Source organism: Carassius auratus, chromosome 32 (assembly GCF_003368295.1).
Source record: "Carassius auratus strain Wakin chromosome 32, ASM336829v1, whole genome shotgun sequence".
NCBI lineage: Eukaryota > Metazoa > Chordata > Actinopteri > Cypriniformes > Cyprinidae > Carassius > Carassius auratus.
In genome coordinates, this window is record NC_039274.1 from 32,608,953 (window position 1) to 32,629,767 (window position 20,815).

At 37.5% G+C, this 20,815-nt stretch overlaps 1 protein-coding gene across 1 annotated transcript in view; it reads right to left on the reverse strand.

Annotated features, from left to right (window-relative positions):
- Positions 1 to 20,815, reverse strand: part of LOC113052187 (ephrin-B3-like) — a 67,001-nt gene that overhangs the window by 29,286 nt on the left and 16,900 nt on the right. The window contains exon 2 of the mRNA XM_026216560.1: positions 1,251 to 1,546. Within this exon, the coding sequence (XP_026072345.1) occupies positions 1,251 to 1,546 (296 nt within the window). The remainder of the gene's footprint in view (positions 1 to 1,250; positions 1,547 to 20,815) is intronic.

Consider the following 20,815-nt stretch of genomic DNA (forward strand, 5'->3'; position numbering starts at 1 on the left):
GTGGAAGGAGACAGATTCTTATCACAGAGTCACAGTGTCTATGAGACCTGCAACTGCTAAGATTAGACACAAAGAACCCACCACACCTTCACACACACTTTGCACGTCATAAAAACAAACACCAAAATATAACCCTGGGCTCCTAGCACCAACGATCTATTATCTCCTGTGTTTGAAATGCGTATAATATCATTATCTGGTTTTGAAAAGTATGAATAGAATTTGACTGATAACTAAACCTGGTGAAAGAAAATCTGACACATCTATAAAGCCATCATCTCTATTTTTGGTCTCATCCATTCTTTCTCTCCCAATATTTCAGTTCTATTCTTTTTCTTTATGTGAATGAAGAGCTCACACACCTTTTAGCTAATCAAAATCCTTTTTACTTGTCCATGTTTTTTCTGGAAAAAAATATATTATAGATATTGCTAGAAGAGATTCCCACACATAAGGTGCGAATCTTTGGGAAATAATATATTTAAAGAAATTTTGTGAAAAGTTTGTGGTAAGACTGGAGTAATGGCGGATGAAAAAATTAAGCTTTGCAATCACAGGGATAAATTATATTTTACATTTAGATTTTAAATGACAGTTATTATAAATTGTAATAATATTTTACAATATTACAGTTTTAACTGTATGTGTGATCAAATAAATGTGCTTTTAAACTGAGGATTTAGGGATGCCAAACTAAATTAAACAAACATAACAAACTGGACTTTTCCCAGACTTTTAGGATTTTTACTACACTTCCACTGAAAATCTTTTAGAACTCTAAGTGAATGACTTTTCCTGGTTTTCTTTGACTGGGAGAATTCTGGCAATAGATGCTAAAAATATGCCCATTGCGCGTTTTGGGTCTAAGCGTGTTAGGACATCACTTTCCTGTGTCAAATCTACTTTCTGAACTGTTGATATTGACGGCTTTCCGTTTACGTTGACCTCATTCCCTCAACAGTAAAGTGCACTGAATTAAAAAAAAAGCCCAGTAACGCAACCCAAAATAAGATGGTTCCAGATGATAAAGTCACAATCAGCCGAAAATTTTAACTACGTTTACAAGCCTGAACTAAAAACAAACCCAATAGAAATGCAGTGATGAAATACCATCATGCCATCTCTTCTAACATAAGTGTAAGTCAAAGTCTATTACCAACAGAAGAACTTTTCACAACTAAAAGTTTCTGGTCAAAATAATCAGAAGTTGTGATGTGTGTCGACAGACATGCTTTGGTGCCCTCACTCACCGATGATGAAGTAGTCCTGATTGGTTTTAAATTCGTGACCCCACAGGTTGGGCGAGTACTCCTGAAACTTGATGGTGAAACGCATATCACTGTTGGGCTTATCGCAGGTGAGAAGCAGGTTGGGGGCTCCGGTGACTTCACACCTGTCGGCCTGTTCCCGTGATGACACCAGGTACAGTTTATAGTACTCGTATTCGGCAGGGGAACGGGGACCGGGCGGCTCAGACGCGGGGCAAATGAGGTCCAGGCGATCCCCGATTTGAGGGTAGAGGACATAGCCCTTGTCATCACTAAACCTGGAGAAAAACAGAGAGGGAAAGAGAGAGATTTCAATGTCATTACATTAGAAACATACATTTAATGGCAAAAAAAAAAAAAAAAAAAAAATAGCATGGCTAAAAACCAATAAATAATTTAAAACCTGAATACAAACATTGTGTGTCTTAAACAACAAAATAATTGACTTTTAACTTTTTAAGCTTTTATTAATAATTAATAAAATAGGCACTTTTGCAAGTCATATATGTAAACAAATTAAATTATAAAAATACAAATAATTTAAAATAACTGTTTTCTACTTTAATGTATTTTAAATTAAAAAAAAACATTATTATCAATGTAGAAAACAGTTGTGCTGCTAAATATTTTAGTGGAAAAAAATGTCTTCATGATTCTTTAATTAATAGATTGACATTATAAATTAATCAATGTACTTTTTTTGGTTGTTTTGTAGTTCCATTTAGCTCAATTCTTGTTTGTAACTCTTTTCACCATTCAACTGAATACAAAATTCAATGCAAAATCAAAAATCACAAAAATTCATAATTTTTTCACTTATTATCTCTAGTATTATTCATATTTCACACTACACCAAAATAGACTGTAAATGGCTCATCACATTGTCTATATCAGTTTGTCTTCATTTAATCAGTGAAATGCACATCCGGCGTTTACAACATGATATACAATAAAAACATTCACATTTTTATCTTTGTCTTTGTTTGTGGCAGAGCAAACTTGCAAAAATCTGTCAATTATATGGATCAAGGGGGCAAGGATGCATCATGGGATACGAATGACTGGCTTAATATTGCACTATAACCCTTCGCTTCAGGACATTCACTGACATCACCACACACTTCACATGAAAATATCTGTGGGTGATGCTAGCTGCCTCAGGAACAAGCTAGCATTTACTGGCGCAGGTGTGGATCCAAACATACCCCACACTCTCACTGTGTTTCTTCATTCACTAAATTACCTTCTACAAGTAGAAACTCATCCTCTTCTTTTACACTTCATTCATCTTCTCTGCTCGTCTCCCTTTCTGTTTATTCATAGCCCTAATGAAAGTGCTCTCTACCGCTGTGTAAATCATCTGAAGGTGCTGAGACTTCAAAGTTTCTGACAACTGAATTCCTAAAAATATGATATTTTGTTTTCTAACTTCAACAAGTGACTCTAATGAGAATGAATGGGCCAGTCAGGATCCAAATCCCACCCAGAAACGCTTGTTTCCAAAGGAAACCGTGTCAGATCAAAGCTCAGCAGAGGACGTGTCTGGAGATTCCAATTTCCAGGAGAATTTGGCTGTTGCGGAATCTCAGCGAGCTTCCTTTGAATTCTTTCTATGTAAACAAATGACTAAACGGCTCACATATGCTAATTAACATTTTATCATCATCTCTAAACAGCCGGCAACTCCAACGGCTATTTACATGTAAACAATTTAAGGCAGTTGGGCTTTGTTTTTTTGTTTTTTTGTCTTTTGTTTTTTTTTTTACGGGCTTCATGTTTCCATGTGAAAAGAAATGCAAAAATATGTGCCGTAATGATGGGCGGATCCATTTACAAATCACATACATTACCATAACATGCTAACCTAGAGCATGCTAAAGCTAGTCACTCTTGCTCTTAAGAAACAGAAGAAGAGTACGTGAATTTGAAACTGTGTGTGAGAAAAAAGGCTTCTCTCTCTCTCTCTGTGTGTGTGTGTGTGTGTGTGTGTGTGTGTGGATTTCCTATAAGAGAAGTGCTTTTGTCACACAGGTTATGAAGGTTATCAGTAGCTCTTACAGTGGAGAGAACAGACACTCAACACACACTTCACATGCTACAATTAGACTGACCAATAGCCGAACACACGTGACTTTAAAGGAATGTTTTTGAGTTCAACACAACTTCAGTATTTGTGGCATGGAAAACAACGGACCTGTGACTCAGGCAAAATTTGTATTTACAGTAACATACAGTACACTACCAGTCAAACGTTTGTTGTATGTGAGATTTTCAATGTATTTGAAAAGTCTGTAATGCTCACAAAGACTGAATTTTTTTATCAAATAAAAACAGCAATAAAGTAGGCCTAATATAATATTGCAATTCAAAACAACTTCAAAAAATGTCATTTATTTGGGTGATGGCAAAGCTGAAATACTCCAGTCTTCATTGTCACAAGATCCTTCAGAAATCATTCTAATGTGCTGATTTGCTATTGTTTTTGCTAATGTTGAAAACATCAATGTTGTGCTCAATGTTTTAATATATTTGATGAAGAGAAAGTTCAAAAGAGTTTAATTTATTTGAAATCAAAACTGGAAGATTATAAATGTATTTAGAATCATTTTTGATCAATTTAATGCATCCTTACTGAAAACTATGCTAAAAAAAAAAAAAAATACTGAGCCCAAACATTTGAAAGGTGGTGTCCTTTGTTTTTTAAAAATGTTTAATTAAAGCACTTACATTAATTATTTAACATGTTATTTGAGCTGTAAAGTTCAAATGTCCCTTATAAAGTGGGACTAATGTTCTAGGTTGATGAACTTCTGATTTTGCATTAGCAATGTAATTCCTGTGGGTTTTCTGTGAGTCTGTTGTGGCATTCAGTTCATGTCAGAATGATCATATTTTCAAGTTGAGCTCATAATCATTGAGTCAAAACTACTAGCGGACAAATCAGGACTTTCTTCAGGCTCAAATGGTTAGAGCTGTTATGACGTGTGATTTCAAGAATTACGATTGAAGCAAATTGCCACTGATCACGACAATTGTGAATGTTAGCAGTAAAATCAGAATGTATTCATTTTGTGTTCTAAATACAGCCAGGAAATATTATTAATTTAGCTTGTTTATTAGGAGACATACTTGTCACCTCAAACTACATTTCCCATCATTCTCTCCAGCCAAACTATTATGATAAAACACACAAATAAAGCATCAATTACACATTTAATGTGCATCCTTCATTATGTTGCATTAGCATTAAAAAGCTTCCTGGTTTTGTCAAAATGAAAAAGAGAGAGGAAAATACAATAAATGTCCTGTTAGTCCATTTTGTTCAGACTAAAATTACTTGAACGTACATCATGTGGAACACATGTTAGGAGAGAATTGTTAGCTTGAATGCAATGTAAGTCGCTTTGGATAAAAGCGTCTGCTAAATGCATGAATGTAATTTAATTTTAACTACCATTTCTAAACTCATGAGTAGGAAAGTAGAAGACCTGAATGTAGCATTGCATCACATTCCTTTCAACCACTGAACACCAACACAAGCCTTGTGGTTACTTTTAAAACAATGTGCATTTTAATGTTTATTCTATGTTTTATTACTGCAACTGCAATTTTGGATAAGATAAAAATAAATGGATAAATTTAAACTTTCTGTGGTAATCCACATTAAATGCTGTCGAATGAACTAAAGCTAACAACTTATCTCTAACCTGTCCTTCAAACCAAAACAAACCAAAACAAAACACAGACATGCCGTTGCGAAGTGTTTTTTATTTTTTTATTTTTTCAGGTAGACAATATATACACTCCGGCAAAAACTGATGCACATAATTTCAAAACATCCTGCCGATGCAAAAGACATTTTTTGCATACACATTCTGTTAGGTAAATTTTTGTCTGTTGGTTTATCTCAGACATGGTCACAGGAGACTTGACTTGAAGAATGGAAAGAACAAACAAAAAGACAAACGGAAAGAGAGAGAGAGAGAGAGAGAGCAAGAGAGAGGTGCTGCAGATCAAAGGAGAGAATGAAAAGGCTGAATGAAAGATAAAATAGCTTACAAAACCGAGAGGAAAAGAGCAAACAGAGACGAACAATGAGGGAGGGAAGAAACAGGTGGACACAGAAAGAGAAGCAAGCAAGCAAGCGGCGGATGCAGCAGATAAGGGAGCTGCTCACTCAGTTCTGGCCGTGTTGTTGACATGGTCACGCCGGTCTGCTCTAACCCACTGAACTCTCTGCTGAGGCCCAGACACACAAGCAGAGGAATACTGTCCTTTATCACCACATTCACACCTTCTCTCTCTTTCCCTCCCTCTCACGCCCTCTGTGTCAGCGTGACAGAACAGCATTTAGTCAAACTCACACTCGCTGCTAGCAAACACGCATGTACACACTGCAAAAGCTAGATTGCTCACGTTGGGATCAAAGAAGCGGTCTATTAAACACAATGCCAAGAGCGGCCATGTGTTAGCTGTTCTTACCTGGTTAAGGGCTGTTGCAAAGGACACAACAAAGTTACTAAAACGAGCTAATATTAAAAATAAAATATTCAAAATATTAATTTTTAAAAAATGATCTCGATACGGAAATAACTTAATTGTGGCAAATTGTTTATTCTTCTTGTTAGTAATAATAATAGTCTGAAAAAAAAGTAATTAAGCTCATGATCCTTAATAGGCTGCTTACGGTTGTCAAGCAACACAGCACGTTGAATCCCAAATAATGTACTTTACACTCAGCACTCTGACTTTAGAAAGGAAGTCTCAAATGGAAGTATTTTATTTAATATTTAATATTCCCAGAAGGAAATTATGCTTCAAATGAACCTGATGTGCCAACTTTAGCACTTCATTTTCATCAACCTAGCACTATGTCTGCTACAGAATGACACACAAGTATGCAATTATAAGGTAAATTGCTATATTATACAGAACGTGCTCAGCTTTGTGGATAAAAAAGACCGTATGCAAAAAATTATACAACACAATTTTTTCTATAGCTAGTGTCAGCAACAACCATAATGGCAAAGCAACAGTTTGAGGAGAACCTTGTTGAGAAAGTTAGTCACAAAAAGTCTAGTTAAACAAAATTATGAACTCAAAAAAAAAAAAAAGAAACAAATACATGGATTTGAAATTTCATGAAGTGTAAAAAAGTGAAACTGAAAAAGCAGTCCAACACAACAAGCGCTGTGATCCATCAACGTTCTTTTTAAGGCATGTGTGCGTGCCAGACCCTTTCGCACAGCCTGTGTAATTACATATGTTTCAGCACTGGACTGCATTAGCCTTCGTGATTGAACAACTGTCAGGCAGCGATGTCTAATGAGCAAACTCAGGGTTAAGCAAGCACTCGGCAGATAATTAGAGAACGTTTGCAGAACCTCGCCAAAGAATTTCTGACCCGCGTGTCAAGCTAGAAAAAAAAACGAAGGAAAAGGGACGCGTATAAAAATGTGGCCACAAAGTCAAGTTTGAGCGTGTGGAACTGAAGCAGGATGAGAACACCAGAGTTATAGCAGTCGTGTGCGTGTTTGTGCTCGCAAAGCTCCAAAAAGCTAACCACACACACGGGCAGGCCTTCAAAGCACAGATTAAAGCGAAATCATATCGACTTCTCTGTTTACTCTAAATATAAACATGATAATACACTCCTCCAACCATTCCTTCTCATCCCAAACACTCATCATTCCCGTTTTGCTCTCTCTCCCACCCTCCCTCAGTTTCTCTCCCTTTCTCTCTTGCTCTGAAACAAAGCTGGCATTCATAGTCACACACTGAAACAAGGAGTGAGGGGATGGAGGGGGGCAGAGGTGACAGGAGTGTGTGCACCAGCCTCGTTTATGAGGGCAAAAAAATCATTTTGTCAAACTTCGCCGACACCCTTCCCTGACCCTGACAGCTCTTGAAAAGAGCCGAGTGTTAGTTTCACCCCGTCCCACCCCTGACAGCACTGACCCTCAACCCCCCCACCCTTCCACCCAAACCCACCTTCTCTTGTCCATACACCCCTCCACCATCCTCTTGTTCATCAGTATTGCATTACAAAGATTCCACAAGAGAAACTCGAGCTGTGTCCAAGAACAAGCTCGGGGCGCAGGTGCAGTGAGGTGGACCTTTAAGTGTGTGTGTGTGTGTGGGTGTGGGTGTGTGCGCGCATAAAAAATGGAATGTCTGAGAATCCTTCACATGATAAATGCAGAGGTTTCAACACACCCTAGTTGAGGACATTAGCATGTCTGCAAGTACATTAATATCACATATCACAAACAAATTCTGGAAACTGAATTTTTAAAGAAAGGAAAATACGGTGGTGGCCAAGGTATTGCTTAAGCAATTGCTTAAGGGTTTTGTATGTGGTTCTTTATTAGCTCAAGTCAAAAGACATATAAATACATGAATACATAAAACATAAAAAAGCAGCATAATTTTAGGCCTCATTCATGCACATAAGGTAAGGATTATTGGCCTGTTGTATCAATCACCAGGTAAAAATCTCTAAATTAAAAAATAAATAAATAAATAAATAAATATATATATATATATATATATATATATATATATATATATATATATATATATATATATATATAAACAAATGCAGCATCAAATGCATGAGGTCTCATTCATGTCTGTAGCACAGTTTATGTTTTTATTTTATTTTTATTTTTCATCAGGCAAAAGAATAAAATAAAAAATAATAACACTCTCTTCTCCAAGATGCATAAATCTGAAGCTTCATTCATGTCCATTAAACAAATGGTACAGAATGAGTTAGTGTCGAAATTTAACGCTTATGGTTAAGATTTGCTCCAATCTCTAATCCTAAACTATGCCCTCTTTACCAAACACCACTAAAAATGTTCTCCTGCAGGCTCAACAACTTAAACCCCACCAGTCAAAAAAAAAGCTTTCCAGATTTAAGAATTAGATCTAAGTCGGTGATTACATGTGATAACAAGCTATCGAGCTAACACCAGCTGGAATCCTTCAGTTCAAATCACTTTGAAATACCGTGAGAATGACTTTTGACTTCTGCAATTTCCACTTCATTTTCAGCTTCTATTCCACTTCACTAAGCTGATTTTACCTCCAAGCGTGCATTGATCTCATCAGGAGCAGGGCCATGGAGGGACTGGAATCACGGCCAGTGGTGGTCCGGAGATATCAGCCCTCTCAGAGGATGAGTAAATTTCCCATCTCTCATTCTCTCTTTTCTCCTCACGGCTATATCGTCAGCTTCCAGGGCCTGATTAAACCCTGTCCAGGGTCTCGAGTGACCAACACCTACCAGTTAGACATCCAAGCCCTTATTACACCGCATATAGACCAGCAAAAACAGAGAGGAAAAAGTGAGAAAGAGAATGTAGCTATTAAAAACAAAAATGTATTAGAAAAAGTAGAGCTCGGACTAGACAGACAGAAAGACAAGCAGACGGAGAAATAGATAAAACGATCGGATGATTGATTGATTGATAGATAATGTGTGTGTACCAAAAAAAGTGTGCAAAAACATTGCAAACCAAAACAGAACTTTTGCGTCATGGTTGATCGCATGCAGCCACAGTCCCATCAGAACCCACAACCATTTAACCATCTTCCATTCTTTTCACATTAACTATGTGCAAACATCACACACAAAAAAAAAAGATTACAAAAGTACGCGCAGAGACTAAAAATGAGGTCATATTATGCCGATTAGCATCTAACATCCACAAACACTTACGTCTTGAAAATGATTTGTGATTGTTTACAGACAGCTAAAGGTCAGTATGTAAATACGACACGGTACACTCAGGTGTTGGTACAGACTTGCCAAACTGTCTGACAATGAGCAGATCACATGTGGCCAATTATCACATGACCTCGGCAAACAAACTTTGAAACCGATGGAAATGAGGACAAGGAAAACAGGTGAAAGATAAAAGGGGAGGAGAGGAGGGAGAATGAAGGAAGGAGAGGCTGCTGTGAAGAAAGAGAGAGCTGGAGGCACTGCTGGAATGTTTGTGGTGAGAGAACAGCGGGTGAAATGGCTTCCATATGGCCACTCCTGGAGGGAGAGAGAAAGTGAGGAGAATTACAGAGGGAAACAAAAGAAAAGGATTCAAAATTAAGTTAACGTTAAGGAAAAAAAAGAGGCTTGATGGAAGGGAAAACTGGAAAAAGATGCAAATGGAAGACAGGAAGTGTGCTGCAAAAAATCATATTAAGTTTGTTTTTGACTTATTTTCTACTAAAAACATCGAACCATCCTCAAAACACAATAAATGTACATCAAAAGCAAAACCACATAAGACATTGTTTTAAGATTTGTGTTCAGATAATTTGTTCAGATTTTTGTTCAGAGTTTTTAATTTCCATTTCACGCCAAATTTAAAGCAGGGTTATTACAGGTAACTGAAACATTATCTGAAATAAAATTAAATATAAATATTTTTATTTCAGTCAGTTGCCAAGGCAGCATCTCTCATTTGAGGTACTGAAATAAAAAAAATATATATATATATAAAATTACAAACAACAACAAGATGGCAAAAGTTTTAACTAAAATTAAAGTGGAATCAGAAAATATAAAAATAAACTCAAATTCAAAAGATTAACAAAAAGAATAATGGTACATCAATGAAATTGGGTGTGATTTGCACCAATAGTCCAATAGTGGCACCCAAAAGAATTGCAATCTGTTTATTAATCTTGATGTGAGTGGGATATAATAACACTCAACAATATTGAATATTACTTTTGGGAATGAAAACCATCAATTTACCTTTAAGCCTAAGGAAGTATTTTAGAATAGATTATAGTATTTTTAGTTGGAGGGAAAAATATGTCTTTATCTTGTCCCTTTAATGGAAAGCAAAACAAAATCGGTGTTGTGTCTGCAAGCACAAAGCAGATGAACAGAGAATCTGTGTGTGTGAAGGTAAGTCTGTCCTTGTCACCATTACAGTCATGCCCTTTCCTGACAGGAGGAGGTCTACATCGTTCCAGCGCCAGTGTCATATCCCTCCACGCTACGCGCTTTCAAACCAGAAAGCAGAGAAACTGGATTTCCTTGTGTTTCTTATTCAAACATCCCTTGTTTTCAACAGAGTGATCCTTTCCACGCCCTCGGAAAGCAGTCTGGAAAGTTTAGCATTATTCACATGTGAAATAAATGCTAATGAACGGCCAACCCCCTCCTTCTGGCCAAAAAAACGAAATCAAAATCCATCAAGACTGACAGAGAGAAAGAAACGAGAGAACATATGCTTTCCTCCTCTCATTGTCTGTATTTCGTGTCCTCAGATCAGGCTTGTATATTTATGCAGCCGTATGTTCTCAAAGCCCCCTGTTCAGAGAAATTAACATACGTGTGAGTCTGTATGTGCACATGAATATGATCCACGGCATAATTAATCATAATGCCGTTTAAAGACGTGAGCGTTCATGCCGGATCAGAGGAACACACACAGAGCGTAGGTGTGGATGAGGGGGTTTTTAAAGAGTGAAATGAGTCTTTCAGCCCAGCTGGTGTGTGACCGCAGGTCTCTGTGTCAATGCCCGTGTTATTCTGGGTGAAATTAGTGTGTGTTCTTTTTAAATGTGTGCATATGAATGCGGTCTGTGTGTATTAGTGTGAGGACTCTATCCTCGGGGGAGATGACTACATGTTAAGCTCACTCTCTCAAACATAACGGTCTTATTAGACCAAGTCACCGGGGGTCAGAGGTAGACAGAGGGGCCACATACTGAGGGGCCCCGTGGAGACCCGCCGCTGCCCCACTGTCCACCTCACAGAGTCCAGAGCATCCACAAGGCCTATAAACACCCCAACAAGCGTCTCAGATGTCTTTGGGGCCCAAAAACTGTTACTCAAAGGTTCACCTGACTCCATGTGCATGCAGAGATTATGAGCTACTGCGTACAATTCCTGAAAGGAAAAAACTGGACCGATGAAAATCACAAACAGATTTAGAGTCCTGGGGGTTCCTAAAAGAGACAGAACACATAAAACAATGTGCTATCGGCTTTCAACGTCTACGCACTTGCAGTCAAAGGATCCAGAGAGAAACACAATTCACAGCTTGATGCCTCTAGAGAACTATTGCCAAATAATTATTGCTTTAGCAAACTCAAATTTCACATCTAGCTCCATTTTGGTATAAATATTCCCAATTTTTCTCACTTAAATACATTTCTGATTAATAACATCTACTCAAGTGGATATGCAAATCATTTGGCAGAAAGATGGAGCAAAGCAATTTGTAAATGCTTTAAAAATGCAATTCATTTATTTAGTGCGCATTTAAAAGTACTGAAATCAACGAGTTAATGTTAATTTGAGTGAACATGTCTAAAAATCCTTGAAATAAGATATAATGCATAAAATATGAACAATTATACAATACAGGTAGATATTTGTTTAAAGCATAATCAGATAAAAACATAAGGAAAAACATGTGTGACACTAAGAAAACAAGTCTTAATGTTTCATAGTGTTGCTTAAACAAAACAAAATCAAATTAAATCAATTTTTATATAAAAAATTTTTTATGAGATTTAAGTATCAATTGATCAAATACATTTATTCAAATATTAAATTGCATTTTCTTTTAAAAAAATTACATTGATAAATTATTTACCTTTCACTTCTTTAAATGTGGCACTCCTAGTTATCCACTGATTAATGTTGACTTTAAATTACATTTAAATTAATTCATTTAATTTATAGAGTGCTTTTCAGGGTACTCAAAGGCAATTTACAAAAGATTGAAAAACAAGCAATATAATAACAATACATCCTTAAAGATCCATAAAGCTATAAAGCAGAAAATACTAAAACTTAAAACATTTCTGAGCATTCTTATGCCAACAAACCATGTATAATAGTGAGGGAACGCCGGCTTGACCATTAATCTGCTGACGTTATGTGGCATCCTTCAATTTGTGAGCTGTACAAATCTCCCAGAATGTGTTTTTCAGAGTGCCTCACCATACAAATCCTGTTTCTGTAGGTCTGCAGGTCTCTGATTTCTGGCCTAACAGGACTGTGTGGTGTGCGGGGAGAATCAGGGCCAGTGTGGAGTGATGACAGGCTGCTATTCCACACCCTGAGGCCCAAAACAGCCCTCCGGCTTCACAAATCAACCTCACCGACTGTCCCAGCATCTGAAAGTCATTTCATTCTCTCCCTCTTCCTTCGACACTATTTCTATCTTTCTTTTAGCATTTTTTCCTTCTGATTGCCTCCCCTTAACTCCATTTATTCTCCCTCCGGTGGGTCTAGCGCTGTCAGGCCAGGGTCCCGGCTGGACCCGAGGTCGAGGAGCCCTGTGGTAAAATCAACAGCTACAGATGCAAGAGAGAGAGAGGTTTCAGCACACAGATGAGACTGACTACTGCTTCAAACACCTCTGCTTCCAATCCTGTCAAGATATGCATCATGCCCGTCTCTGCTGCGATTGTGTCTGTGTGTGTGTGTGTGTGTGCGCTGTACCACAGGAATCTCATCTCCTCCAGAGTGCCGAAGGGCATCTTTTTAGCACACAAAACTTTCATCTCAAACTCATATAGGGTCACGGGGTCTTTATAACATTCTTCTCTCCCCGACAACCAATTAGAAACAGCCTCTCTAACGCTGTTCTCAAGAGCACTTCCTGTCGGGGGGGAAGATTGACAGCTGAAGAGATGATTGACAGGCCTCTGGCAAGACAGGACTCGCAGGCTTTGGAGCTGCGCGGTGGTGCATGGGAAAGTTTTCTGCCGGCAACCCCTTTCATTTACATGAACGAGGGATGCTGGATAAATAAAGAGAGCGAATACATTTTGGAAGTGAAGAACATGCATCCCATTGGAGTAGAGGCACGTTTTCGAGAATGCAGTGACGTTTAGTGTCCCGTGAGAAGAATACCACAACAACCGATCTATTCACACACACACACACACACACACACACATAGAAAGAGAACGACAATTTCAATCTGCTACAACTACGGTCACAAACAGGACATATGCACACTCTTTCTGAAAAGATGCAGCAAATCCCTGATGATTACGATAATTAAATATGAAAGGGTTTAAAAATACCACATTTCTCCCTTAGTATCATTGAATTCTAAAGAGACCATTCACAAAAACAGTGAACATGGAAACCCTGAAAAAAAACTGAAAGCAAAAATTCCCTATTCACCCTTTTCTTGACTCTCTTTCTCTCTCTCAGCCCTTCCCGCCCCTCTGTCTCTCTCTAGAGAGAGAAAGAGCGAGAAAAAAATGCCTGATCATTATTCCTATCAAAGTCTCAGGGAAAGAATGTTCACACCAACTTGCTGACTAGGTTAACAGACTGAGTGACAGAGAGAGTTAGAGAGAGACGGGAAAAAGGGTGTGACGAACATGAAAATGTGTTAGATGTTAAAATTCACTCCAAAAAATCCTTTACAGGATTACTACCGTAATTTAGAGCCAATCCTAAAAATCCTAATGGGATCATATAAGAGTCCCTTAAAGATCAAATACAAACTTTTTGGATAAATGGAAATTAACACACACAAAAAAATTGATTTTCTTTCTTTATTATTTTTCTGTTCTTAATGGATAGTCTCTCATGCTCAGTAAGGTGGCATTTATGTAATTGAAAATACTGCAAAATAGTTGTTCTGCTTACTGTTTTTGAGGAAACATGATACTTTTTTAGGTTTCTTTGATGAATAGAAAGTTCAAAAAACAACATTTATTTAAAACAGAAATCTTTTGTTACATTCTAAATGTCTTCACTGTCGCTTTTGATCAAAATGCATTCTTGATGAATAAATAATTTACAAATAAATATAATGTTGTGTTGTAAAAAGATGGATGAATAGGATTTTTTTTTTTAAAGGAATGTGAAAAAAGAATGGAACAGGAAGAAATTACTGAAAAGAATAGACAGATCTGCTCCATTGGTAAAAATCAGACAATAAAAACAGAAGAGAAGTGGCAGAGCGGAGCGAGGGATGGAGAGACAGGGAGAAAAGATGGGACGCAGCGATGTCCTGCTGGGTTCAGCCAGGTGTCTTCAGCAGAGTGTCACGAGAGGAGAGATAGGAAGAGAAAGAGAGGAGAATAATTAGTCAGACCTCCAGCCGCGGAGACTGACAGGTAAAGAAAGAGAGGCAGAGAATGGTGAGGTAAGAGACTAAAAGCGCGACAACTATGGACGGACAGAGTCTGAAAGTGAGAGTGCTGGAAAGAAGAAAGAATGAAAGAAGAGAAATGAGGAGACGAGGGAAGGGCTGTGGAAAGAGAAAGAGCTTGAAAAATGCCCTTTGTCATCATTTTACAGAAGAATGGATGACAAAAGGAGACAAAGAGGGAGAGAAATCTCAAAAAATGCATGACCCCGGCCCCTTTTGGACAACAATGAGCACTTGTCTATCCATCAATTCAGCTCAGTGGTGTTTTTGGTGACCTAAACACACCGCAGAGATTCATTGTAACATGATGGCACTTCCTGTCAGCATCTGCCCTCAGAAAGCCTCCCTGAACTCAATGCATAAGCATGCTTATTAGTAAGAATAATTACTTCTACTTAGACTTATACCGGTATTCGGTAATGCGATATATTACGGTAATGAATATGCACAATATTGTTATCGTGGGCACTTATAAATACCGCAAATAATTATATATTACAAATTATTCAGAATTTGAAATGCATTTTAAGAAAACTATTCCAATCAACTGGTCAAACTGCAGAACACTGAGATGCCTGAAAGACTGTGTGAGCTCTGATGTAAACAAGCACTTATAAGAAGCACATGGAGGAACGTGAGAGACATTGTGGAAAGAAAAAAAAATTGTAATTGTAAGCTAAGTTTAATCAAAACCTAAACCAGGGTAGAAGGCATATTTTAAGGGGGAGATGTTAAAATACTTCTCATACTTCTCCAATCCCAGTTTTACATGAAGAGACGGCTATAAGTAAATGCTTTCATTAGGCTTGTTCAGTTATATTAAATACTTCTTTGACTGAATAAAACCAGCTAATCAAAATTTTATTAACATAAAGTACATTTTAACAGACAAAAATTTTTTTTTACAGCGACGGAAGTAATGTGAAAATTACAGCTTATTCTGTTTCTAAAGAGCATTGCCATAAAGAATCCTCAAGGTCACCATCATAGATGACTATATATAATTATTATTTGATTATTATTATATATATATATATTTAATGTTATTTCCTCAGAGGCACAAATATGCACAATTATATTCAGGACTGAAGACGGGCAATATTTCTCCCCCTCCAGCCCCTAAATAAACGTCTGCATTGACTCTAGAAAACATAACTTCCTGAAGCTCCTCCATCTTCACCTAAAGGTCCCCGCGGGTTTCAGTTAACAGTTTGCCACTTGATCCTCAGATCCAGCTTGTGTGCGAGTTTGGTCCGGAGCCAAAGGTCGTGTCTTGTTTGTGCAGAGGTTGTGGTTTGATGCCTCTGAACTGGTATTAAAGGGGCTGTTTCATGAAGCACGGGCACCACAGCTGGCACACGTACACACAAACTTCCCCTTCCGTTCAGACACCTTTAAAAGGACCGTTTCAGGTTTAATACAAGAAACCCTCAAATAGCATTTGTGGCATAATGTCTGTTACCACAAACTCATTGGGTTAAACTAATTGTCTGCAGTTAAGCCACAAATACTGTCAGTAGAGCTAGAGTTCTATAAACTCCAAACATTAGACTTCTCTGTAAAGGTCATGCAGGAACATATGCACAAGCGACACACACTCAGTAAACAGTCAGAACTAAACAATCTTTCACATTTATATCACTCCTTCTTTCTCTCTCCTCCATGCCTGAATCTATAGCAGCTCATCGCAGTGTAATTAACTTAAGAGTTCTTATTAATTATCTATGCGCGAGATAGTTCATTACCGCATCATTTCAGGCATAGCAGACGCCACTTAACACAACCCACTTCCTCCGCACTACCTCCCAGTTTACATCTTTCACTGGTCTCGAAAGACAAGCGACGTTTTCTAGCCCTTTAAATTCATATGTCTCTACTGATGCAGGGAGGTTTTTTTTAAGGAAACACAGAGTTATATGTTTCTTTTAAGTATCAACTTGGCCTCAAATGTTTCTCCTAACATTTCTTGACAGTATAAAATAGAAACACATTAGACAGTTGACAAAGTAAAGAGTGCAGAGCTATAAAATTAATATTGATAGCCAGGAGCATAGTCTCCATATGTAAGAGAGGGCATGATATAAAATTGATCAGCTTTGTTCATTAATATTAACTGCAATGTGACATTCGCCAGGAGAAAGTGTAGACCGATTCACAAACAAATGACTCTTATGAGCTCATTCTTTTTAGTGAATTAAAAAGCGTGTAATTTAAATATATGTCAAGTCCATGCAAAAGAAAAACAGCAATGTTTCTTATTTTGTTTAAAATTTTTCTTTAATAGAAATTCAATCAAATGCTTGTGTATTTGGAACTGAATTGAATTGGGAAATCTGTATCTTCTGAAATCTGACGTTCGACTTTGGTGTAGAGCTGTTTGTGAGATCGCTACTGAAGCTTGTCTTTTCTTGTGGGAAAAGAATCAGAGAATTCTTCATTTGCTCTACAACTGACTCGCACCGCTGCTGCATTCTAAACAATATTCTTTCACAATACTGAAAGAATTTCAAAATTATTTTTGTAAATGTCATTTGCCATCCCTTTGTATAAGAGAACCAGAATCCCCATGGCAACAGGCATCCCTTTCAGAAACGGGCGCTGTGAAATATCACCCTCCCATAACATGTGCACCACGCAATTACTTTCCCTGTCTAGCATGGCTCTAATCTCTGTCACTGGTCCACCTATTATTGCTTTTCCAAGTCTCTTTCCATCCATTTCTTCCCTTCAACCTCACCTCTCGTTTTCCATTTCTTCCACCGCATCCCTCTATTCTGAAAGCAGGAGCACTTTCCTCTCTTTCCCTCGTTTCTTATCTCTCATTCACCTCAATATACAAGAGTGGAACAAAAACAGAAAGAGAGGAAGAAAACGAAAGAGAAGGAGAAAGGCCGAGAGTAAGAGAGGCTCTGACGTTAACAAGATAGCTCGTTAAAGCAAGGGGACAGGAACGAGAGAAAGAGAGAGAGATGGAGAGAGAGAGAGAGAGAGAGAAGTGGATGTAATTGGTGGCTTTTTGAAAAGGAAAGACAGAAAAGACAGAATTAGGTTTTCCATCTGCGGCCCTGAGTGTGTGTGTGTGTGTGTGTGTGTGTGTGTGTGTGTGTGTGTGTGTGTGTGTCAAATTGATGTCTGTGACAGTTTCAGATATCAACAGGTCAAACACACAGTGCTCACTTATCAGGCTCTCTATGTCTCATTTATACACATGCGTCTATTATTGGAGTGAAGCATATTCAAGCATCTCAAATTTGTCACTGTATTCACAGTATAATAAAAAGGGACTAAGAGAAAGTGGTACAGCCTACTTCGGTTTCTAGCAGAGAACGCATAAAAGGTGTGTGAAAAGCTGCTTAGCATCGGCACGGCATCTTCACGGACTATTAATAACATGAAAACATTGCAATTAAAGGTAAATGCTGCTTTCGTGTGTTCAGTTTCATTGCAATAAGTGGTTTTCCGGCATGCATATAAACGTACTTCTTACACTGTGTTCAGCATTTCCTTGAGGAAAAACTAAATATACTACACAACCAGTGTAGAAAGATTCTAGAATAAATGGCTATTTTGAACCCACTCGTTTCAGTGACTTCTAAATCATGCTACGCAACCAGTATATAAAGAAAAGACTCCCATGAATCAGTTCTTGTAATGAAAAAGCTTTAACTGCTCCAACTCTCTCTCTGGTGCACTCTGATTGGCTGTCAGCTTTTTATTGTTACTCTGCTGGAAAAAAAATTTGTTCTGAAAGTGATTCCAATGATTGTCTTTAACGTTTTAGAAGCTGTGTGGAAGTCTCTATTCTTACAGAATTTGAACCATTATTAAAACATTACAGTTTTTGTAATTACTATAGTTATTGTACTTGTTGCGAATGGACCTTTACTAATTTAAATTAAGTCCAAGAGAATCGGAGAGAAAAACTCTGAGAGAATCTATTTCATATAGCCTATATACATAAACAGTAACATTATGATGAACTGAAATATACCCAAATGTATCAGAATCGAAACTAATAAAAAATCTGAATCTAATTTATACTTTGGATGTGCTAGTCCTATTTAAGAAAATGTCACATGTCACATTTTTTTATTTTATGTAGTATTGGATTGTATGAAAATCAATCAGAACTAGGTCTTTGTTTGTAAATTTTAGGAAGTTTGTGTGTGGCAGGCTCAATTTATGTGTATGTGTCTGTGTGTAATTCTTCCTAATCCCATCTCTGATGGGCTCCTCTTATCCTCTTCTCTCTGTGCCAGACACAGCAATATTCTGCCAATGTCAGGAGCCAAGCACACATGCACTAACACTTACACAATATCCTGAAATATCCCTGCATCGTGTCTATGCCACAAGCGAGCGGCGTGACAAAAGTAGATCACTTCCTTTATAATCAATGAAGCCAAACTGCATATGTGTGAAGATTTTAATGGGAGCGATCCAGTTTTGTCGTGTTACATCACTCATTTGATGTAAGCATAAAGGCCTTTCGGTCCGCGGGAACCTTTTCATAGTACCAGAATACTTTTTGCAGTTTTTGTATTTTATTTCGCAAGTATGATGAACAGCGATAGATGGACGGATGCTGAAGTGCAGGCACTTGTAGCAAATGTAGCACTGCCAGTTGTCGTTGGAGATTCTTAATCCTCTTTTCCGTTCTTTCAATCACTTTACGTAAACGTCGACATTTCATGTCCATTATTGGGAAACCCGCGAGACACAACAAAAACACAGCTCCGATCATAGCGTCCTCCTGCCTCCTGTTGTTAACGTTGTTCTTCTTTGTTTCCGTTGTTGAACGCCGTGCACAAATTACGTAACGGTCAACCGGCTTATGTCACGTCCTAGTACACACTGTCGGTGTCAATGCATCCCTTTAAATGGTACTGGGAAATAGTTCGCGGAAAATCGTCCCACTACTTTAGAACTGTACATTTAGTACTAGAATTAAAGCGGTGTGATGATGCGGTGTACTTTCTTAATGCATGTTCTTGGCCTTATTTGTAAAAGATTTAGTTGACCTCAAGGAGAAACTGAACATGAATTGAGACAATTACACTGATAACCACTTACTTAACCACAAAAATGCATGAAATTAAGCTTGCGTACTTATAAAAAAAACCTGATGATGAAACGAATTTGCTAGTAAATTTCATAAAATGTAATGGCAATAAACGCATTGAATGAAACATGAAATTTTGATGTAGAAAAGACTGGAATAATATATTCTTGTAAAACATTTGTTATATATGAGTCTTTGTTATATTTACAACTTTGAAAAATAATTTTTACAGTATCATTTTTTACTCCAGTTTTGCTTGTGGATACAACAGTCTTGAACACCTAATCACAAAATTATGCTAATGCAAATGCAAAAATAATTTTTTGGCAGCCATATTTGTCACAAATGATTAATTTGTTTCACAAAATGAATGTGTTGAATAACATGCGGGTAACCAAGATAAAGTGAATAGAATTCAGCTGGCCTTGTGACAAAAGTGGGGCCCACTATAAAGGGGCCCCTTATTATGAATAAAACCGTTTTCAGGCATATATTACTCTTAAAAGTGCATTTTGTTTTAAAATTAATATCCCAAGGAAAAAATTACCTCAAGTCACCAAGAAATTATGATACACATGACAATGACGTGAGTCGCACCACATTTTCACCGCCCCCTCCCCAAAAAAGCCACACCACAATCCGGCCTTGAGAGGGAGAATAAGAGAGAGGAAGAGTGATGATTTGACACAAAGACGCAGCCGGCAGCTCGCCATGACATGGCACTATGAAACGGTTAATGACGCAGCTTTCGGCAGGATGGATTATCTCTCTCCTCCTCTCTCCCCCGTTCCTTTATTGGCTTTTGTCTGATTGTGCTACATTAGAGAACAGCAGTGAGCTGAGTTTAAAGGAAGCTGCCATTCTCCAGAGGAGCCATAATTAATAACGCAAGCATATCCATCTGTTCTAGACTCCTATACGTTCTCTTTTCTCCCTTTTTCTTTCACTCCTTCTTTTGCTTAAACATTCCACTCTGAGTGTATTGTGTGTGGCATCTCACTCTTTTGTCTGGGTGTGTGCATGAATGCATATGGAATGTGTGCGTTTAAAAGAGAGGGAAAGAACACGTGATAAACTAAGCTCAGCCTTTCTTCAACATTTAAGAATATAGCACACTTAGAAATCGTATATGCATCAATGTAATTTTAGTATTACTGAAATACTATAATAGTTTTTGTTCTGATTTTGAATTAGATTAAATTTTTTATTTATATTTTCTGTTTTCATTTTCATCTTTGCTGATGTTTCAGTAATTTTATGCTTTATATATATGTCTATATATAGTTTCTAAAGTTGTTTAGTTAGTTATTTAGTTAATTTAGCACTTCAAC